The following is a 23,389-nucleotide window of genomic DNA, read 5'->3' on the forward strand; positions in this document are numbered from 1 at the left end:
GTGTAATATAATGAAATGTTATATAATATAGACTAGTATAATAATATAATAACATATATATTATATATATATATATTAAAGGGTTTCTTTAGCGAGCCTTTTGATTCTGATCTACTAAGCCTCACTATTTAAAAAAAAAAAAGAATACAATAGTTTCTCACTGTAATTTGTTATTGTGTATTTACGGTATTTTTGAACAGGTCAAAATAAAAAAAAGTTCATCACAAAATTATTTTAAATATTTAAATAAATAAAAAAATAAAAAAATAAAAATAAAAAACTGTTTTGATTCTAACACAATTTTCGCCCGCAAGAAAAAAAAAGGTTTGGACACCAGTGAGGTAAAAGGTTTCAGTGTAAAAGGTGTGAGACACGTGGACGTGGCGCCATCTAGTGGTCAGAACATAAACAACATCATGGTTCGAATTAAAAAAAAAAAAAAAAAAAACATGCTTGAGCAAAAAGTACTTATGAACAAAGTACTTCCGGTGGGGTCACCGACTAGCTTTTTAGGAGCGAATATTTCCCCGTGTTTACCGGCGGGTGTTACACCACCATGAGAGCCTAGTTTTTTTTTTTTTTACCGTAGCTACATTTCTCCTGTAAATATAAAAGTCTTCAAGCTGCCGGACTGAACGACTGCACAACGCGGGTTAGACAAGCGAGGCAAAAAAAAAAAAAAAGAGGAAGCAATAGCCAACCATCTTTCTTCTTCTGCCAGCAATAACAAGAAAGAGAGCAGGCTAGATTCAAGTAGAGCTGTGTAGTTTACACATTATTGTCTTTTTTTTTTTAATGCTGGGGAAAGGAAACCTCTCAGTGTAAAGAAAGATTAAAAAAAAAAAAAGCTCCCGGATACTGAGCTCACCTCCCGGCAAGAACTGGAAGTTTAGGAACAGAAGACTGGGCTGTTAAGAATTAGTATTCCCGTTTTTTCATGTTTCCAACAGGTTTATCTTCCCCTAATCCCCCACCACCGCCAACCCAGGAGGCTAGACCAGCGGCTACTGATGTCAAAAACGAAAGCGGTAACATCACATCTCCGAAGAAGAGGAAGATAAACGGATCCGAGAGGGAAGACCCCACTGACACGATCTCTTCCTCGCCCCCCAAGACCCTGAATTCCTCCTCCTCCTCTTCTTCCTCCCCCTCCTGCTCTCCCACTCCGCTGCACATTCAGAAGAAGTTGAGGTTCGAGGATTCAGTGGATTTCATTGGGCTGGATGTGAAAATGGCTGAGGAGGCTGCTGCTGCTGCCGCCGCCGCCGCCGCTTCGTGCTCCAATAACAAAAGCAAAGCCGTGTTCCTGTCCGGCGGCGTGGGGCACCATGCAAACGGACTGACTAAAACCGCAGGCTCCGTCACCTTCCCCAACAGTAAACCCGGTGCAGCCAAGAAACTAGTCATCAAGAACTTCAAAGGTAGCAGATACTGTGATTTCAAGCTCGAAATACAACTTACACTCAATAGTTTATAAGTCTGCAAGAGCTCTGAGATGGTCCCTAATTATACTGCACACTCAGATATGACTCACCAGATCTGATTTGTAATGATCTTTCCTCTACAAAAAAAAAAATACTGCAATATTATTAACTTTGAATCTATTAATCAAATCGGCACTGCTAAGTTTAGTTTAGATGTTTATTGCCATTTGCACAGGTACAGGACAGTACAGGTACATTGGAATTCTTGTGCGTTTCTCCCTGAGTCAGCTTCTATAAAAAAAAAAAGTTAAAATTATATATAAAATAGACTAGCATTGTAAGAAGAAAAAAAAGAAAGAGTACAAAATGTAAAAATAAATAAGTTGTATTAAGAACTGAAAAATATATATTTAAGAAAATGTAATAGATCTGATCAAACTTGGAGAAAAAAAAACCTCTTCATGTTATCACTTTGAACATCACCCTGATATTTAACAGTCATTTTTATTCAGAAATCTTTAGAAATATCCAGATACGTCATGAAAACGCCGTTTTCAACTTGTTTTTTTGGTTGTTTTTCTTTTTATAATGAGGGGGGAAAAAAGTACAAACAGATTTGGAGAGACTTAAAAATGTTCCCTGTCATTTCATACTTAATAAACTCGTAACGATATGACCGTATAATAAATTCAATAAGCACATATTGGATTTATTTTTGACTCTTACCCCGTGGCTTAACCTTAAAAAGCCCTGGTGACACGGCACAGTGGTGTGTTTGGGTCGGCTGTGTGTCACTGAATCAATTGAAATGTATCAAAACAAGTTGCGTTGTGTTTTTGTGTTGAACAGAAAAACCCAAGTTGCCGGAGAACTACACACAAGAGACCTGGCAGAAGCTTAAAGAGGCGGTGGAGGCCATTCAGAACAGCACTTCTATTAAGTACAACCTAGAGGAGCTCTACCAGGCAAGACTACTTCACACCTGCTGACCTCCTGGAGGAAGCTCGCTGTACTCATCACCCTTCACTGACGAAGAAACACTCCTTTTTCTGACTCTTCTCTTTCTGTCCCCTCAGGCTGTGGAGAACCTGTGCTCCCATAAGATATCTGCCAAGCTTTACAAGCAGCTGAGGGCCGTGTGTGAAGACCACATCAAGGCACAGATTGATCAGTTCAGAGAATATCCTTCACTCTTTATCTCCTGTGTTGATTGTGTTTAGCATAGTGTTGATTACGCAAGCCTTAAGGCAAGAAAGATCTCAATAACAGCCCACCTTTGCCTTAACAGTAATCTTACGGATGCTCTGGACAGCGTGCTTTTCTTAAAGAAAATTGACAAGTGCTGGCAGGATCACTGCAGACAAATGGTATGATCATTAACTGTTTAACTTTTCTTTTGATCCTAGTTTAACTAGTTTGATATCACAGCAGAGCATTTCTGAGTTATTCATAATTGTTTTTTTTGCTATGCATAATTGGATTTGGCAACGTTGCAGGGAGAGCACCTGATTACACAACACAATGAAAGGAACAAAGGAAAAGGCCAAAATTAACTGCAGAGTTGACTTGTATAATTAACAGGTTACCTGTTAGACCTGGGGGCCCAATCCCAGCCAGAGGCTCTCACTCACAGAAAAAACTTCCTTGCAGGTTTTTTCACACTAACATCCTTGTTTGGTTTGTGTACATTGCCAGGTGGAACAGCTATGCTTTATAAGGCATCTATTTTCCTATGAACTATGGGCAAGTCCCCGTGGAAAATCTGGATAGAGACAAATGAAAAGAGCAAATCTTTTTTTTGAAAAGTACATAACAATGCCTTTATGGAATCTGATTGTACTGTAGTGAAGCCTGAGTCTGGAGGTTTGGATTTGGCTGTTTATATCACATTCCTAGACAGAAAGATGTTTGGATATCACATCATTATGTGTTTTTTACGAGAACACTCTATCTCCAAATCTCATATACTGAAAACAAATAATACCTTAAACAGATGTTACTCCTTCTGGTATTCAGGATTCAAGTCTATTAGAAGACAGAATAGAATAAATGTCTATTGTCATTCTACAAAGTACAATAAAAACAAATAAAAAGTGAAGCATGACCATTAAATAGTGAGGAAATGGTTAAAAGTATTTTTCTTAAACATGTAACTAGCAGCATGGTGTTGCGTTATGCAAAAGTGTGCATTCTCGCATATATCACTGTTGGCTACTAGTATGCAGTCCAATAACAGTCATTGTAAAGAGGTGCTGCTTGGGTCTGGGACCAACAAAATACACAGTTCAGATTGAGGATGGAGAGCTCTTTCAGAGTCTCAGAAAACATCACCATTGTTTTGACAGAGGTAGAAGTTGTGATGAGTAAACTGATCCTTTCATGTAAAGTAGGTGGAGTAACCCTTTAATTTGAGTCAAAGAAGAACAAAGCTTTAAAGTGACATTAAGTAACATCATCTCTTGATTATTTCAAAATGTGTTTGTTTTTTCCCCTGCATTGTTTTCCAGATCATGATTAGGAGTATATTCTTGTTTTTGGATCGCACATATGTTTTACAAAATTCAATGCTGCCATCAATCTGGTGAGTGATCCCTGAATGAAGATGTTCTTTGACAGCATGAGGCTGCTTTTTATGTTAACGTGTGCATTGAACAAGCCGCCTCGCTCTGCAGGGACATGGGTCTGGAGCTGTTCAGGTTCTACATCATCAGCGATCTGAAAGTCCAGAGTAAAACCATCGACGGGATTCTGCTGCTCATCGAGAGGGAGCGAAACGGAGAGGCGATAGACCGCAGTCTACTGAGGAGCCTGCTGAGCATGCTCTCAGATCTGCAGGTAACTGACCATGGACCATTGCATGACATTATATTTGAAATCTTGCAGCACCTGGATGTCATTCTCTTTCCTGTACCTGAAGAAGAGTGTGGCGTTGGCAGCTGTGTTGTCTCAGACGATCATTTGCACAGGGGTGTAATGATGTGTCACTTTTATGTTGACAAATGGCTTTAATGAAACTTGTGCTCTCTCACCGCCTCTTGACAGATTTATCAAGACTCCTTTGAGCAACGATTTTTGGAGGAAACGAATCGACTCTACGCTGCCGAGGGACAGAGGCTGATGCAGGAGAGAGAGGTGATTTATGTGACCCTCATACTCTGGGCCCATTTTCTTTTGTTTGTTGCTGTGTTCTTTCTTGTTCCAGTGAATCACTGGCTCAATATCAACAATTCCATTTCCTCAGCACATATGTTCAGCATCTGATCTGTCACTTCATAGCTAAGATACTTGTGCATCTAAAACGTGAACGGCACGATCAGGTTGTACAATTAAACAGAATGGACTCACCGTTTCAAACAATGCAGCAATTTAAACAGGAAACCAACACATACTGCATCTGTTGCTCCAGGTTATCAGAAAGCACAGGCACAATGAGTAAAGGTTTTCATTACATTTATTTGAAAAAGTTACAACCTGTAATACACATTTGTTAACTTGCTGACGTGTTAGATTGATGGGAAAGATTTAGTTTCTCTTTATTGCCTCATCCCAGGGTTTGATGTGTCCTGCAGGTTGTCAAACAAAGAAAGTTTTCCTTTTGTTGACATACAAGTTAAACTGTATCTCAATAAACTCTACTTTATGTGCAACCATAATAGATGCATTGCTTTATAAATCTCACAGCCAATGTTAAAATCAAAAACCAAAAGACCATGAAGTACACATGAACACGCATATAGCAGAGTTAGTATCATCTTTTACATCTCTTCTCTCAGATTCAGATTCTTTAGAAGGAAGTAAAACAACATAATCAAAGGTGTAGTTTTATTCTTAAAGGCTCCTCATTTACAGCTTACTCTGCCCGGTTCTTTGTTATAAATGCTTTGGCAAATATTTATCTTGTCATTACAATACTTATTTTAAACAGAAGTGGAATGATACACATGTTTCAGGCCCTTTTTACTGTAAAGGTTACAGACCTCTGCTTCCTGTCCATTATTTTTCACTCCATCACCTGAACTGCAACTAATTTCAACGTCCTGCAATCATTTTTTCTTTCATATAAATATTTAATGTCTTTCAATTGAAACCCTCCTAGAGGGAGTGTATGACCTATAATCCTACAAGTGTAGAATGAATATCAAGTAGTTTGTATATCAACAGAGCCACAAACTACAGCCTTGAAAACTGACAAGATGCTTTATTTCTTAATAACCTTTTGGAGTTTTACAAACTAAACATTTTTGAAACCCATTGTTACCCATCAGGTTATCAAAGTTTTTTCACAGGATTAAATGTTCTCTTTTCTTCACGTCCTTCATTTGAATGATTTTGATTTAAATGTTCATACTAAGTACTTTGTAACCTGTCATTTAAACAATCCACTATTAGAAATGTGCTGCACTGGAGCGTTACAGTCTTTTTAGACAGTATATCATTCATTTTAATGCCTTAGTGGCGGCAGTAGCTCAGTCTGTAGGGACTTGGGTTGGGAACCGGCCAGTTCGCAGTTTCAAGTCCCTGTGTGGACCAAATCTAGAAGTTGGTCTAATAGCTGGAGAGGTGCCAGTTCCCTTCCTGAGCACTGCTGAGGTTTCCTTGAGCAAGGCACTGAATCCCCTTGGCATGCTGTGGGCAGTCCCCTCACTCTGACATCCCATAGGGTACTGTTTGTGCATGTGTGTGTATATTTCAGCCTATGTGTGTGCAGCATGTTCAATAAAAAAGTGTAAAATTGAATTTCACCACACAGGAGTAAAAAAAAAGTATATCTTCTTCAAATAATTCTACTTTGCCCTCTTGTTGCAGGTACCAGAATATCTTCATCATGTTAGCAAACGCTTGGAGGAGGAGGCTGACAGAGTCATCACATATCTAGACCAGAGCACACAGTGAGTGTTGAACTCTCATATTCAGTTTGCAATTTAACACTTAAAAATGATTTATGTGTATTGTGACCACTGTTTCCCCCCCCCCGCTCAGAAAACCACTCATTGCTACTGTGGAGAAGCAGTTGCTGGGTGAACATCTCACTGCTACTCTGCAAAAAGGTACACTTAAGTAAATACTCTATATATAGACCTATGAGTAGAAGCATTAAAGCAGGAAGTACATGTCTAGCTACCCTGTTTGTCTGAGCTCATAATGCATCTTGAAAGCAGCTGATGTCTGACTTTGTGTTGTTGGGAATATTCAGGGCTGACTCACCTGCTGGATGAGAACAGAATTCAGGATCTGTCTCTGCTCTATCAGCTCTTCAGCCGAGTACGAGGCGGTGTTCAGGTGCTCCTGCAGCATTGGATTGAGTACATAAAGGTACAACACCGACATGTCTGGCTAACATGATTGGAGTTTGTTTTAGTATTTCCTGTTGATTAATGTTTTACATTGTCATTCAACATGTAGGCTTTTGGAAGCACAATTGTAATCAATCCAGAAAAAGACAAAACAATGGTGCAAGAGCTGCTAGACTTCAAAGACAAGGTAGATCACATCATCGATGTCTGCTTCATGAAGAACGAGAAGTTTGTAAACGCCATGAAAGAGGCTTTTGAAACGTTCATCAATAAACGGCCAAATAAACCCGCAGAACTCATAGGTCAGTAGCATTGTTCCATAACTTACATGAGTGTATATTTGCAAACAATGACAATCTTTATGATATGTCTTTATAACATACTAAGAATTGTCTCTTTCTTTACAGCAAAACATGTGGATTCAAAGCTTCGAGCAGGAAACAAAGAGGCAACAGATGAAGAGCTGGAGAAGATGCTGGATAAGATCATGATTATCTTTAGATTCATCTATGGTAACGTTTGTTGTCACTTTTTCTTTTTTACAATAGAGTTTGCCACTTGTGTTGTGGTTCTTAATGCAAAATGTGTTGTTGTTGGGTTTTTTTTATTGTAGGGAAAGACGTTTTTGAAGCCTTTTACAAAAAAGATCTGGCCAAGAGGTTGCTGGTTGGAAAAAGTGCCTCGGTGGATGCTGAAAAATCAATGTTATCAAAGCTGAAACACGGTCAGTTTAATCAATAAGTGTCACTCACTTGACAAACACATAATGTGGAATACATGCAGAATGGGCAGTCTTGGCCCTTGGCCCTTGTGACCCCCTTTTTTTTTAATTTTGTTGTTTACTCCACAGAATGTGGAGCAGCGTTCACCAGCAAACTGGAGGGGATGTTCAAGGATATGGAGCTTTCTAAAGACATCATGGTACAGTTCAAACAGGTGAGAGTAACAGCAGTGGATTCGTTTAATACCTGATTCTTATGACAATGAGATTATGTAGAAGAGACGGTTTCAGACCCTTTTTTTTTTTAACTGTAGAAAAATGCAGCCCCCCTCTCTCTTTTAGATTTGGATGCATTAATCTTAACTCTTATCTGTCAATGCCAGCACAGATTTGCAACAATGAACATGAAGCCAGACATGATTGAATGTTGCATTGCATCAAATTTGACATGCATCTGGTTTAGGAAAACTACATATCTGTCCTTGCTCAGAGAGAGTAAGATTTCTGCAGTTTGCACAGTTATTGAAAAGTGACAGTGAGTGAGTCTAAATGTAGATGAAGGTTAAATTCCTGGTAGATTCTTTCATGAGAGTATATTGTTTTTTTTCTACCAGAAACCTTGCAGTAGTTAAAACACATGATCAAGTCATTTTCACCTTTTATAAGTTTCCACATTTCTAAAATCCTCTCGTATATAATTTTTAATAACTGAACCGTTTTTTAAATCCAAAAGCTCTCAGATGAATGGATTGATTATTGTCTGAGCTTTATGGATCATATTTCCTTAATTCACTCACAGTGCAGTTTTGATCAACAGATTCAGTTTCCAAAGTGATAATTATATTGAATGCAGAATGTAACAGGGGGCGGGGGTCTCATATCATTTGTATATTCTTTCTGTGTCTGTAGTATATGCAGTGCCAAAACATTCCTGGCAACATTGAGCTGACAGTTAACATCCTCACTATGGGTTACTGGCCAACATATGTCCCCATGGAGGTGCACCTGCCTCCTGAGGTGAGTGCTGAGCAAACATTGAAACTTTCTAATCATGCATGCTTTTATGTGGCGCTCTATAATGCTGCTGTTATCTTTCTCCAGATGGTGCGGCTCCAAGAGATCTTCAAGACCTTCTACCTGGGCAAACACAGCGGCAGGAAGCTGCAGTGGCAATCAACACTTGGCCATTGTGTCTTAAAAGCAGAGTTCAAAGAGGTTTGGACTGGTTTCTCGGAGCACTTTGCTGTCTTCACTCACATGTTGAATAAAAATAAATGCTTATTGTTCTCTTTGTTTTCTCCGTCAAAAGGGCAAGAAGGAGCTGCAGGTGTCCCTTTTCCAAACACTTGTGTTACTGATGTTTAATGAAGGAGAGGAGTTCACTCTGGAGGAGATCAAACTGGCAACAGGAATAGGTCTGTATGATCACAATGAAGTGTAGTTGGCAGCACTGTAAAGAAGAAATAAGCCTTGTTTACGATTCATTATGAAGCACTACTGATGCAGCACTGTTGGTGGTTCTATTTGTTAACAGAGGACAGTGAACTGCGCCGGACTCTACAGTCTCTTGCCTGCGGAAAAGCACGTGTCCTTACCAAAATCCCAAAAAGTAAAGACGTGGAGGACGGGGACAAGTTCTCCTGCAATGACGACTTCAAACACAAGCTCTTCAGGATCAAAATCAACCAGATCCAGATGAAAGAAACGGTACAAGTATTATCTTGTGGTTTCTTCCACAATTCAACTCCTGTCAAGGTGATGTCGATAATGATTAGAAAAATCTGTTCTCTCTCAGGTTGAGGAGCAAGCGAGCACCACAGAAAGAGTCTTTCAGGATCGTCAGTATCAAATTGATGCTGCCATTGTGCGGATCATGAAAATGAGGAAGACTCTGAGCCATAATCTCTTGATGTCTGAAGTGTACAACCAGCTCAAATTCCCAGTCAAGGTGACTAACACGACATTGCATTGCTTTGATTTCCAAATCATGATATCTTGATTTACACAGGGGAGAGTGTTGCTATTTAAAACCCATTTGTTTTTGAAGTTGTGAATTTCCATTTATCAAACGGTTATTTTTGATACTGTAGGCATTAGAGAATAAATATTTGAGTATTATAGCCAGAAGGTTTTTATATATATATATATATATATAGATATAGATATAGATACTGTATATACTATTTAAATAAAGCTAAAACTTTTTTTTTTTTTTTTTTTTTTTTACACTGATTTCATGATTGAAATCTTCATCCATAATTTTATAATTATCATTTAAAACTATTAAGATAAGATCAGATAAAACGTTATTGATCGCCCATTGGGGGAAATGTTGTTGTTGCAACAGCTCAAGAAACAGGAATATTATCACCAAAAATAGCAAAAATTAAAAAAACAAACAACAAATTGTGACCATATTTCCTTTTCTGGACATTTTACAGTCAGTAAAGTTTTTTTTTTAGTTTTAAACTGTTTGTAAATCTGGTAGAGAGGCTCTCACAGTCATGTTAGAATATAACAGAAATATATTCAAATATTACTGTTATTTTTATCACTACCTGCTCTTATAATAATAATAATAATAATAATAATACTATTAAAATTTTCTTATTATAATTATTACATTATATTTTGCAATAATAGGAGTGGGAGTAGAACATTTTGTAGTATTTGTAACAATGGCCCTTAAAAGGAATAAAACATCCATATTATATATATACACATTACATATTATAATTTGACATACACTGATAGATTGTATTGTACTACTGTAGATCAGATAATTATGTTCAGGGATGATAACAATTCATTGTCTTTAGTGATGTACAATGATGAAGTATTCTGCTAACCCTCACTCAGGCATATCTTTTTAATGTTTACACTGCTATTTCTTGTCACACAAAATTATAGAAAAACATAAATAGCTGCAAAAATCTTATAACATAGACGAACATGAACTTTTCTCAGATTTTAACTGAGAGCCCTGATCTTTAATAAACACACCTAAAGGGGTTGTTACCGGCTGTTTTGGTGTTATTTTGTAATTGCACCGTCCCTGTTCACAGGTTCTTAATAAGCTGTGAGTACTTAAAAAGATATAAGACAAAAATGTTTGAAGACCATACTTGTCTATTACAAGGAGAACTTTTGTGTAGTAGGTTAGACTGGAGAAGTAGCATGGCTAGCATGAATCAGCTTTTAACTGTAATTGCGTCACACTTTGAAGCATAAAAATAACCAAATATGTAGGCATGCCCCCCCCGCATTAACCTGTGCTTCTCCTCTTCCCTCTCAGCCTGCTGACTTGAAGAAGAGGATAGAGTCTCTAATTGACAGGGACTATATGGAGCGTGACAAGGAGAACCCCAACCAATACAACTACGTGGCTTAGAGAAAGCAGAAGAGACTCAGACGGTCAGGCAAAGTGATCAGTCTCAAAATCTTTTGCTCCGGTGGACGTTAGTCTTTATCATCTTCAACCCAGCGACCGACAAGTGAATGGATACTGCTCCACAGGATTTTTGTCAGGGGTCTTGTGATCCTGTGGACTGCATGCCCATTTAAAAGAGAATATTGTCCATTTTCTCAGTGCCGCTGAGAGACTTGGGCTGCCGTGGACAGACAAAGAAGACATACAGATGTTGCAGCGTTTGCTTTTTTTTTTTTTTTAATGGAGAGGAAAAATATTTATTTTCAAACTTATGTTCTTCTTTGTCCATAGTTTGAAACAATATGCTCTTTGTTATCACGTCACTTTCTTCTTCTTTTTCACACAATATCCCAAGCAAATGCTGACACACTTAACAAAGCTCTTAATGTACCACAAATTGGAGAGAAAAATGATAAAATATACTTAATCGATGCTCATTTCTTCAGTCAGTGTCAAATGTTGGACTAGTGGACTAACATTCATGGTAGGAAATTGAGAATTTGGGATATATCTGTGTCGAATGTTTGCTTCTTGCAGTAGGCGTTACAGTTTTTGAGCCCATATAGCCATCTGATGAAGCTGTGATCATGAACACACAAGCGTTGATCCAGGTAGTGCCAAAAAAAAAAAAAAAAGGAACACGTCTTTTGTCATAGGGCATATTCAAGCTGCTAAAAAACTTTCAGTTTAACAAGTTATATGCATTTAACTTTCCTATTTGTTCCTTCTTTGTATTTTTTTGTACATAATTCACAAAGGTGACATTTTAAATAATCTCATCTGACAAGTCAACTGCTTTTTAGATTTTTATTTTTTTTGTTAACCCTTAGAATTAAACTAAAAGCACAACATCGAAGCAAATTTCCTCAAACTTCTCCCCCCCCTCCCACCACCACAGTGTCATTTACATGTATTTACACAAAACACTTTTTTTTTTTTTTTTTTTTTGTATGTTTCCCTGTGAGGTTTGCAGGCCTCACTGAAAAGTGGAGGTAATGTAAGTGAATTTGCCTCAGCACAAGTAAAAAAAAAAAAAAAAAAGATTGAGTAGACATGCCCTTGTTTGTATGAGTCTGTTAAATTTATCGCTTCAGATTAAAAGAACTGTTTCACTCTGGTATTCTTTTATTTATCAAAAACACTCACTTGTACTGAGGCCTTTTTTATTATTATTATTTTCTTTTTTTAAATTAATGTAGTTTTAATAAGTAACTACAAAGCGGGGGAGAGGGATTTGAAGTCCACACCTCCTTTTGGTTTGATACATTGATCCCTGTCATATGACTTCCATTTCCTGGTACAGTCGGAGGCTGCACAGCTTCATCTCTCTCCGGGGTTTCTCTCGTCGTCTCTCCGGTCGCTCACACTCCTTCCTGCATTGCCATCATGTATCGATACGCAGCTGTTGTTTTATTCCTCGCCTCTGGCATCGGTAAGTACTTCACTTGTTTACTTTGTATTTGAATATATCGCTCAAGAGAGTGAAAGAAAAACATTGTGTTGATTAAACTTAAAAGGGAGAGAGACTTCGGGCCTTTTGTGCGAAGGCTTTAAAAGCAGCTCTGGATGTTTTTTTGTTCTTTTAAAGAAAATCACCTAGTTGTAACTCTTCTTTGATGTGTTAACATTAATTAAATGTGGAGGGGGGTGAAGTCCAAGCTTCAAAACGAAACCACCGTCGACTTGTTTGTCCGAACAGCGGGCCGGCTCGTCGTCATGTTTTGAAACTAGCTCGCATGCTAATTGTTACCTACGTCAACAACGTTAGACTGACCCTGTCACGTCGTGTGCGGCTCACATTGTTCACTGCAAGTTTATGGTGATGCAACAAGGTGGTTTTTTAAACTAACTACGCCTTAAAGTAACGAATATGTCAGTTGTGTTTGTAGGTATTCTTCTGCCAGGTGACGCTAGCTTCCTTAGCCGTTTAGCACACAGGTTGGATTAAACCCGCGGACTGTGTGTGTCGTGTCTGCTGCGGAGTTAAGTGTGTTACTCTTATCGGGGCTGAAGGAGTACAAAATAGTTATTGTAACCCAAACGTAAAACGTGTTGATAATACATTTCCTGGCTTAAATAAGTAGTTAGCTACGTTTTACAGTAAGTTAGCATGTGACAGTACACCAGAACGAGATCTCGTTTTGTGATAACGCGAATTTAACAAACTAACCCGGAAACTATGACTCCACAACAATGAGCAAGAAAAGAATAACAGCCATTTTAACTATATGTATAGTTCAGAGGAAATACACTTGACATTAATTACTTTATATGACATAACGTGATGGCTAAAATTGAATTCTGTGAGAGGCTCCAGGACAGGGCCGGGGGGGGGGGGGCACATGCAGCCCTCGTCGACCCTCAATGTGGCCCTCAGGTCAATTTTTATATGACAAAATCTGCCATGAAAACATGAAAACCAGAAACATTTCCATGATAATATTTGATCACTGGTATATGTTGAGACATAATCAACTGTAATCGTTTTTGTATCCTACAATTTGGCCCCCTGGCAGTGAGAATTAAATGAATGTGGCCCCTTGCTGTGACTAAAGTTGCCCGTCCCTGCTCTCGTACCATATCGGGTATTTTAGCTTTATTCCAAGTACAAATACTTTTTACATTCAGTATCGCAGACTCTGCTTTAATAGGCGTTACCACATTTGCTTCCAACAATCATCTGTGATTTGAATGTACTGAAATCTCAGCTGGAGACTTTTTATTTAAAAAAAATATATATATCAAGTGGAGTAGAGTAACTTTTAAGTCAAATCCTTGAGTGTATGTAGGAAAACCTTCTCTTGCTATGTTCATATCAAGTTTACAGACCATCATGTGAGCGGAGTTCCTGTCAGGTGCTTTTATACCTTTTATGTTCCTCTGGGATTGAGGCAAGCAGCTGTTGTTGAGTCGATGACAGTGCATATTGACAAAATCCTACAGTAAATGTGAATGGACCTTGACCCCTTGTCTGTAAAAGTTTAAGACTCGCATTGTATGAAGAATGTGTTTTTAAGGGGTTTTTTGTTTTGTTTACTGAAGTCAACTTACGGTCATGTAGTTGCTCAAACACATGATGTGACAGTATTCAGATTCTTAAGCAGTGTGGGGGATCATTTTACCAAGCGGAAATGGAGAAGATTGAATTACGCAGCTGAAATGAAGGTCCAGTGGCAATACTTTCAACAGCATACCTAACTGCTTACTGTAACTTGTATTTCAGTGTGTGGAGCTGGTGGTAATCCAGTTTTAACAGGTGTTACTGACTTGGCTGCTTGAACTGTATTTTTTTAGTTAGAAAAATAACATATTTAGTAAGAAACAAAAAATATATATATTTCCTTCCTTTTCAGTGTTTCAGCTGTCACACGGTGTGGAGGTGACGGTCTCAGACAGTGAAGGCAAGCTATGTATATATGCCAATCTAATGGTGAACTTCTCAGTCTCGTATGAAGAAGTTGGCAATAAGGTGAGTGTTGATCTTTCCTGCATTAAACATCAGATGTTCCTCTCAGACCAGCTCTGTTTGTTATATTTGTTACATCAGGTCACACGGTATCCTTATGCAAGTCCCTTTGCCAAGTTTTCGGTTAAAGCAGCCCTGCTCTTATCAGGCCGGCTCAACAGCGTGACTGTCATACAACGCCTGTGGGAGAACATGTCATCTTAGAGAGGGGAAATGAGGGAAGCAACTACAAGAGAGATATAAGAAAATTATTGTAATCTTGCCATTCAGCATTTCTGTCTGACTTTTTCTGGAACATATCCTGTAATTGTTTTATTGAGTGAGTTGTTGCAGTTAACAGACCAGTCTTATCTTGTTTTTAGTATGATTCTAACTTCTGTAAATAGATTTGTTGTTTAAGAAATCTACCAGACTATGCACTGCAACAATTATGTTCATTTTATATCGTACAGGTGACATTTTTTAAGTGATAAAAAACTGTAAATTCCAAGAAACTGTCTGTTTAAGTTGGATGTTTTTTTTCCCAGGCCATTGAGGTGTGCCAAGGTTGAAAGGTTTAACACCACCTTTTATAATCATGCTAAATAAGGTCACACTCTGCTGTCTTTCAGAGTTCTACGGCCGAGTTTGAACTGCCCAGTAAAGTCACAACAGAAGGAAGTGACTGTAATGTCACAAGTTCTTTGTTGAAGCTGAATTTTGGAGGACACACCTGGAGTGTGAACTTCACTAATAATGGAGATAAGTACCAGGCAGACTCCATCACCTTTTCCTACGACCTCAGCAACAAGGCCGTCTTCCCCAATGCTGCGTTAAATGGTAACTTGTGCACTGTACCGTTTAAACAGGAAAAAAAACAACCACATGGATTCAAGTTTTCATTACTGATTCTGAAGTGTGTATATATTTTGTTATTTCTTCCAGAAACCCTCTCTGTTTCGTTTAAGCCTGAAATTACCGGTGTAGCCAAGGACACCTGCTACTCATGCAAAAGCAGAGACACCTTTGAATCTGATACGGTCAATCAGACTCTGTGGGACGTGCTCATACAGGCTTTTGTCAGCAATAACAGCAAGTGTGAGAGCTGTAAGTGCAGTTTTAGCATCACATCTACACAGACCTGTAATATTTACCCCCTGTTCATATGATAATCTATCAATATCCTCACTGTTTTCTTACATAGTTACCTCGTGTGCTGCTGATGTACCATCACCCAGTCCCCCCCCAACAACACATGCCCCCACTACAGCTCCTGTCACAAACGCCACCACAGCCGCCCCTACTCCTACAACCACCCCGACTCCTACAACTACCCCGACCCCCACCCTCCCAACACCCGCCGTGGGTGTGTACAGCATCAAGCCCGACGTCAACGGCACGGCCTGTCTGTTAGCCAACTTTGGCCTGCGGATCGGTTTGAAGCAGGCAGAGGTATTTTCACAAACACTTAATAATCATGTTTGACTCTTGTTAAGCCCCTTGTGTTCATGATGACATCAAGATAAAGCCTCTGCTGATTTGATTATCTTCCTTCTGGCATAGAAATATCAGGAAATGAACTTTGATCCCAATGGGACCACAACCTCCGGAAAGTGTGGAGACAACAGCAGTGATCTGGTGTTGGTGTCCAAAACAATGACCATAATGCTCACTTTCACCAATGTAAGTCTCAACAATATATATGTTTTTTCACACTTTATGAAATTGTCCAACATGTTTTCAGTATAAGAAAAAAGCCATTAAATCACCTGAAGGGGCTGTGTGAAGGATTTAGTGACATCTAGTGGGTATGTTGAAGATTGCAACGAAATAGCAGCTTTTCTTAACCTCTACTTTGAAACTTAACTGCAACCTTCAGAGGCCAGAAAAAATGTAAACAGCATTCTTGAAAGCCAATGTTTGTTTTGTTTATTCTGGAGAAACATGATCATACAAACACAACTATTCTATTTCAGCTGAATAAATACTAATGAATACTTCTTAAGAATTATTTTTCCATTCCGACCTAAAAGCTGAACGAGTTTGTCACAAATTTACTTGTTCCTGAATAAAAGCCATCCAGGAAATGTCCAATGTTGAGTTTTTCTTTCTTACAGGACACAAAGAAATTCCGCCTGCATGCTCTGAACATCACGGGAAAGACCAGCTCTGGTAATAAGAAGAGTTATGTCATATCTCTTAGGCCGAGCACATTAAAGCAATATTCCATTTTTCATATTATTTGTGTGTTTCTTCTCGAGGTGTTGTGTTTTCGGAGGCGAACACCAACCTGAGTCTGTGGGAGGCAGCTGTCGGTGCCTCTTACATGTGCAACAAAGAACAGAACTACACCATCACCAGCATGCTCACGCTCTTCACCTTCAACCTTCGAGTGCAGCCCTTCGGAGTCAGGAAGGGTGTTTTCAGTACAGGTAGGTTCATCTTTAATGTTTCTTAAATCAGACATTTCTCACCAGGTCCTGAACAAACTGCGTTCTAGGTGTCGGAGGTCTGAGGGTTTTGATGAGAAATATAATTTATGTTGTTAATGAAGCAACCAAATTGATGATACTGAGAATTAACCACAGCCCCCCCCCCCCCCCCCCCCAACAAAAAAGTGATATTTCAGCATACCAAGGATACTACAATTGACTGTTTTTTTACAGGGATAAAAAGCAATGATGTGATTTTATTATTTTCACTTAAAATTGGCATTTCTCAACCCCTTTGGCTTTCCCCCCTTTAAAATGAAGAAATGTTTTCTGGTATGTGGATTATTAGAATCTGAATGGACACGATGAGTTCAAACAAATCAAAAACCAACTCCTCCAGAATCACTTAAACTATATAAAGTGAATCTGCTGATGTCTCATGCCTCATGTCATGCACGTTCATTCATATTGTTCACATTGCTGTGTGAAAGTACCAAGAGGTGTGCATTTTTGTATTTTGGCAAAGTTCAGGAGCTCAAATCATCTGCTGCTTGTGTCTCTCCGGAGACACTCAGTGATGTCTATGAGACCCTTTCTATTCCCCCTGTGACTGACTCTCTTTTTATCTGCAGCTCATGAATGTTCATTGGATGACACCAGCATCTTAATCCCAATCATTGTTGGCGCTGCTCTGGCTGGCTTGATTCTCATTGTAGTGGTCGCTTACGTGATTGGTCGAAGAAAGACTTATGTTGGATATCAGACCCTTTAAATCCAGATTGTAATCTATCCTGACATATCAAGGGGTTACCAAGCCTGGTCCTTGGGTTTCAAGTGCAATTATTAAATTGGCACTCACAAAAAAATCGGGAGTAAAAACATGAATTTAAGAAAACACAAGACACCTTATTTATTAAAACAATGTTTTACCATCTGTAAGTGTTGAGGTAATTGGTCCTTATGGGACATTCAAAGCACAAAACATTTTGAATACCAGTCAAAAGGTCTTAAAGGACACTTTGATGAGAAGATATGGTGTTTTTCTCGAGGACCAAACTTGTCAACCCCAAATGTTTGTGATTCTTTTTTGTTGTTTTAAGGATGTCGTGTCCTTCCTTTTAGTTGTGATTTTTGTAAATGAGCAAGTGAAAGATCCCCACAACTTAAACGCAAGTTGTAACATTTACAAACAAGATTTTCAACATTCAAATACCGGGGTACACACAAAAGAACTGGACATTAATTTGACACATTCTTATCCCATGATGAGATCCTGCACTTGCTCTGCAGACATTCCCCTTTATGTTTTAGTTTGGGTTTTTTTTTTTGAGCAGATTTTAGTTTTTACTTTATGGTTTGACGTTTTTTTGTTTTTTTTATCCCCATGCACATTTATAAAGTCATATAAGGACAACAATTTCCCCTTTATTCTCTTCAAATCAAAGGAAGATTGTTTAGAAGCTTTTTTCCTTTGATTCATGAAACTGTTAAACTATGATGAGAGTAGATTCCCTTTTGGAAAATTGTAAAAGAAAATATGCTTAAGCTCATGTTTTCTCCTGCAGAGCGGGAAGAACTGTGGGAATTGTCCTAATTATATGGCTTAACTCAAATGATAACTGTGGAGACAAGCATCTGTTGTTTTAGCATTAGCATGCCTTTTTCATCCAGCACATTTTGACGTAGTTTCTATGACTAAAAGTACACGTGGAAATAAAGATAATTAAGTTGACATTTAAGCTTTGAGGCCCTGAAAAACTGACAGAACTACATACACAGTGATGAGGTTCTCATTAGTGTTATTAATGAAACCACAGCTTTTTCTGCTGTGTCATGTTAAAATGTCTGCTGTTTAAAAGGTATCTTAAATTTGCACATAGTCCCGTCAGTGAAAAATCTGATATCTTTTTTTTGTTGTTAAAGAATAAGGCATTATGTTTAGAAAAGGGAGACATTTGGTGTGTAGAATTACGCTTTCGGCACAGGCAATTCTGAAACGAGGATACAGTCATACAAATGCACTAAGGCGCTATTTAGATTTTTTCGCTTGGTCAGGATTGTTGTCTTATTATCTCACCTGTGTATAGGCATACGCTTTGACTGCTGCAGCTCCGTCGGAGGACTCTAAAACTCCTGAAAACTTAATTTCAGATGTTTGTTTAAGTAATTCTCTATCATTTGAATGGTCATATTGTTTAGAAAGAAAGTGGAGCACAGTTAGTTAGATTGAAACACCTGCATATTGGTTAAGTATGAGATGAAAACCAGGATCTCAATGGTTCACTAAGAAAAGCTAGGCAGATTATGTCAGAAGTAAACATGTCTGCCAAGTTGTTTCACCTGTTTCCAGTCTCTATGCTGAGCTCTCAATCCAAAACATGTATTCCTTTAAAAACCAAAGCCAGACCTTACTTAACCGTGTCAGCCCATACATGTCATTTGACAAATCCACTGCAGTATGTGACATAAGCTCACATTTAATAGATATTCTCATTCTGGATTAATGTGTTAATGAGTTTAACCCTGGCACTCATCAGGATTTAATTTGATGTTAGTTTGACTTAATTCAATCTTAGCAAATTGACAATGTTTTACACATGAAGATATTGTCAGAATAAGCCAAAGTCTACAGTATACTTCACATTTCACATGATAGAACTAGTGTCTCCATAAAGAGTGATTGTTATTGGCCGACAGCTGTTTGATTATAATGCTATTATTTTTGAACACTGAATTTGGATTGGTACCTGGAATCTTTAGCTCTATTTGAACTTTTCTACACTCAAAGTGAGAAGATGAAATTAAGTTTTCTGGTGCTTTGATGTCAGAGAAATGAGCGCAGGTTATATTGATGCTGTGTTTTGGATGGAGGCAAGTCCCAGAATGTGTTTCTTTGATAGAAAGCCAACGTGACAAGTGGTAATAGCTGCAGATGTTGCCTCATTCTAGCACAATGTAGCATAGTGTTAGCCTTGTTTCAACTCTTCAGAACAGGAGCAATGTAGGCATTAAACAATGCTGGATTATGAGAGTGCTTGCTTTTTAAGTTGCTTAAAAAAAATGTTGCTTTCCCAGGAAGTTGTATGTGTGTATGAATAATGGCTGTAAATCAAATATGAGCTTTGATTTTGCTTCTGATTTTTGCTGCTTTGAGTATTTCAGCTTTGTACAAACGCATTCTAAAGATGGTTTTGCAGCACCGGTTTAAATGTTTGTTTTCACAAAATTAACTGCCTGGCAGTAAAAAAAATCATTTCACAGGTTCCTCATCACATTTGTACCTTCTGTTATAAACACATTTTTTTGTTCATTTCACAAATGTACTAATACTGTCGTGGTTGTTATGATTTGGCTTTCCCTACACTATTGCACATACACGTTCAGCAAAGGGAATTTGTGCTGCAAGACTGTCTTGTGAGAGATCAATTCATGTGTGTTTTGTGGATACAAATGATTCAATCTCTGTTCCCTCATGCTGTTGGATTATGATTAACTGGATTTCAAATGGAGTGTCAGATTGAAGTGGAGTTTTTTTTTTTTTTAGTATTTTAAGACTCATGGAAATAAACTGTATTGCTGCCCTGGACAATTGAGTAAATGTTTGTTCCTTTTTTTTTTTAAACAGTTCCTTCATGTTGCTTTAAACACCTGGGTTCTTCTCAAGCAGGCTAATTCTTTCTTTCAGGGGTTCTTGGATTAACCATACATTCTTTTTATTTCAATTCTCGTGTTCAGCCTGTAAAACATTCACCTCTCTGCTCTCTTCATTCTCATCTAGCCGAGGAATGCCAGACTGACGCAGAGAGCTTCCTTGTTCCCATAGCTGTTGGTGTTGCCCTGCTTGTTCTCATTCTTATCGTTTTGATGGCCTATTTCATCGGGAGAAAGAGAAACATGGCCACTGGCTACGAGTCTTTCTAGTTAAACTCGCCTCATATCAAAATCTTTTATGCTACACAATGAATGGATTGTTAAATAGTTGCCTGTTTGCTTTGCTGCCTTTCTCTAATTGTTAAAAAAAAAAAAAAAAAAGACTAACTTGTGTTTTACGGATCTTTCCGTGAAGTGTTTCATGCTGTTGTCCACAAAATGGGAAACCTGCTAATTGGAGTTTGCTGGCAAGATTGATACCACTGTCATGTCTGTACTGCAACTATTAATCTGCAGTTAGCCTAGCATAGCCTCAAAACATGGGGACATTGTTATGGCTCTGCCTCTCAGCACCTCCACAGATTACTCATTAACGTTGTGTTGTTGTTCGCTTGTTAATGCGTGAGACAATAGAAGGATACATGAGATATTTCTTGGACTGTTTTCTTGGCAGGGAGCTGTGAGTTGGGAGTCTCCTGATAATGACGACACAACACATTCGTCATGATCACAATTTATTTCTATTACAGTTACTCACAGGGTGAATACTGGAAAAAAAAAAAAATCTAATGTGGGACACAGACGATCCAGCATTTTTTTTTTTTTCTGGAGGCTTGAGCACAAAATTAGTTTTAAAAAAGTAAACAATTTAAAACATCTATTTGTATTCAAATTTGAAATTTTGTCTGGATTAACAAGCATGACGATGAAATGATTTGCATTATTTGCAATCAGCAGACAAAGCCAGGCTTGCTGTTTTACCTGTTTCAAGGCTTAATGCTCAGCTAAGCTAAACCTGGGCTGAGTTTTTTTTTTTGTTGTTGTTTTAGATTGACAGACAGACGAGAGTGTAGAATTTTTCATCTGCCGCTAAATTTGCTCAGGATTATGCAGTTTCCCAAATTGTCCGACATCATGTTTAACTATTTCAATTGCTCATTTTGTGTGATAGAAAATAAATCATGCGGAATAATCATTACAAACCAAGCAAGTGATTTCTTTCATTTTTTGGGGGAGAATCTACCGACCCTTTCTGTTATCAACAGTACATTTATTATCATTGATTGCACTAATTTGTAGGTTCTGCTCTCCTCTCCTGCTACTCTGTCCTTTCTGGACTGTAAATATCTCAAATTCTTTTATTTTCTGCTTCCTAAACCACTAACCTGCTGTCTGTCTCCTCTCTGTCTTTCTGTCTGTCAGCTGAGGAATGCTTCCTGGACTCTGATTTGAGCTTTTTGGTGCCCATCGCAGTGGGTGTGGCACTCAGCTTCCTAATCGTCCTTGTGCTTATCTCTTACCTGATTGGCCGGAGGAAGAGTCGCACTGGCTACCAGTCTGTATAATTCAACCCTGGCTGCTTCTGCCTCTCGCACACCCTCAACCGTCACAGCTCTTTTAAAAAAACACCCACCAAATCACTCCGCTGCCCGTCAGTGCATCCAGTAAAAAAATCCCAAATTCCTGCTTTTTTTTTTCTCCCCGTTTCCCACAACATAACCATATTCTCCTAAACAGCTTAAAATGAATCCCAGCAACAACCCCAATGGTTTGCTTTCCCTTTTGCTTTAATGCCAATGACTGAAACAAGTACCAAAACATTTATGATCAATATTGCATCGTTTGATTGTAGATTGCATGTTTTGAAACTTAAATTTATGGCTGTTGGTAGCCATCCACCTCTTCCCTAGAGAGCTCCTCCTTCCTCCTTGCCCCAGAGAGGCCTTTTCCTCTCGGTTTCTGTGCTGTACAGTAGTATACATGTAAATTAATCTCTTGTATAGAATGAATGACATTAATTTTTGATGACGTGAATGTACGAGCAAGCTAATAGAAACACTATCCCGCTGCAGACTTCAATGGTTTTTTAAAAATGTTTCTTTAACCATCACTCGACATAATTTAACAGCTCAATGAAAGTGTTGCACATGTAGTCACATAATTGTAGCTTGATGAAAGGGACGCTAACTTATCACAACACTTTACCAGCAATGGAACCAGTTGTTTTCTTGTTTTCTTTTTGTGTGTGAATGTGTTTTTCGCTCATGTTAAGACTAAAAAGATCATTATTTTAAATGTACACCTATCATTCAAAGATCGGTATTTGTTGAATAAATAAAATGATGCTCCATTATGAACCTGTTTATTCAAAAGGGTATTTATTTCACCTAACCTTAACCTTCGTTTATCAACAAGTCTCAATTTGATTTTACTAAAATAATTGCTAGTATGATCCCTTAAAGTACCCCCCATTTGATTTTATTATAACAGCAGCAGCATGAACAGTTCAAATATGAATACTATCATTGTTTCATGTGTATGATCCTCAATTCTGTACATGCGATCACCCCCCCTCCCCTGACAGTTTTGTGCCTTTCTTTTGTGCACCTCTGAGTTGCTTGCTTGAAGCTTGTCTCCATCTGATGAAGAATGTGATATGATGAGCTTGTTTAACACAAGTGGGGAATTAAATAAAGTTTAGTTCTTGTTTTGTATCACTGTCGTTCTTTTAAAGGTTTGATTTTTTTTTTTTTTACTGTGTAGGCGAGGACAGGAGCTCGTGAGTCTCTTGTGACAAAATGAAACATTCGCCAACCCTATAACTTGTGACGGCACACAGAAGCATGACTCATTCAACTATTACTGTCACTCACCCAGAGGTCATTCAGTGTGATGTAGGCTTAAGTATAAACCTGCATTTCGATGACTTGTGTTATTTGGGGTTTCACTGGTCTCACTTTTGAAATAATAAGCAAAACAAACCAACTACTAT

At 38.3% G+C, this 23,389-nt stretch overlaps 2 protein-coding genes across 5 annotated transcripts; both read left to right on the forward strand.

Moving 5' to 3' along the window:
- Positions 1–468: 468 nt before the first annotated feature.
- cul4b (cullin 4B) lies at positions 469–11,981 on the forward strand. 2 transcript variants are annotated; one of them, XM_020645442.3, is made up of 20 exons: positions 469–1,421; positions 2,274–2,389; positions 2,501–2,604; positions 2,722–2,791; positions 3,932–4,005; positions 4,097–4,259; positions 4,467–4,556; positions 6,231–6,313; positions 6,405–6,472; positions 6,619–6,737; positions 6,828–7,020; positions 7,126–7,230; positions 7,332–7,442; positions 7,569–7,654; positions 8,349–8,456; positions 8,541–8,654; positions 8,749–8,854; positions 8,974–9,146; positions 9,235–9,387; positions 10,735–11,981. In XM_020645442.3, exons 1-20 carry the CDS (start codon positions 938–940, stop codon positions 10,828–10,830), a joined length of 2,616 nt encoding a protein of 871 aa, XP_020501098.2. In that variant the 5' UTR covers positions 469–937; the 3' UTR covers positions 10,831–11,981. The 2 variants fall into 2 exon arrangements, with proteins under 2 accessions (XP_020501098.2, XP_020501099.2); XM_020645443.3 differs by having other exon boundaries at positions 2,501–2,595; positions 2,713–2,791.
- A 161-nt stretch (positions 11,982–12,142) lies between these two features.
- On the forward strand, positions 12,143–23,104 carry lamp2 (lysosomal-associated membrane protein 2). 3 transcript variants are annotated; one of them, XM_065958713.1, is made up of 9 exons: positions 12,143–12,301; positions 14,223–14,338; positions 14,947–15,154; positions 15,260–15,421; positions 15,519–15,766; positions 15,878–15,997; positions 16,432–16,486; positions 16,576–16,746; positions 21,820–23,104. In XM_065958713.1, exons 1-9 carry the CDS (start codon positions 12,256–12,258, stop codon positions 21,960–21,962), a joined length of 1,269 nt encoding a protein of 422 aa, XP_065814785.1. In that variant the 5' UTR covers positions 12,143–12,255; the 3' UTR covers positions 21,963–23,104. The 3 variants fall into 3 exon arrangements, with proteins under 3 accessions (XP_065814785.1, XP_020501101.2, XP_065814786.1); XM_020645445.3 differs by lacking the exon at positions 21,820–23,104 and adding an exon at positions 20,525–21,603; XM_065958714.1 differs by lacking the exon at positions 21,820–23,104 and adding an exon at positions 17,379–20,102.
- Positions 23,105–23,389: the final 285 nt, after the last annotated feature.

Source organism: Labrus bergylta, chromosome 9, assembly GCF_963930695.1.
Source record: "Labrus bergylta chromosome 9, fLabBer1.1, whole genome shotgun sequence".
In the NCBI taxonomy this organism is placed as follows: domain Eukaryota; kingdom Metazoa; phylum Chordata; class Actinopteri; order Labriformes; family Labridae; genus Labrus; species Labrus bergylta.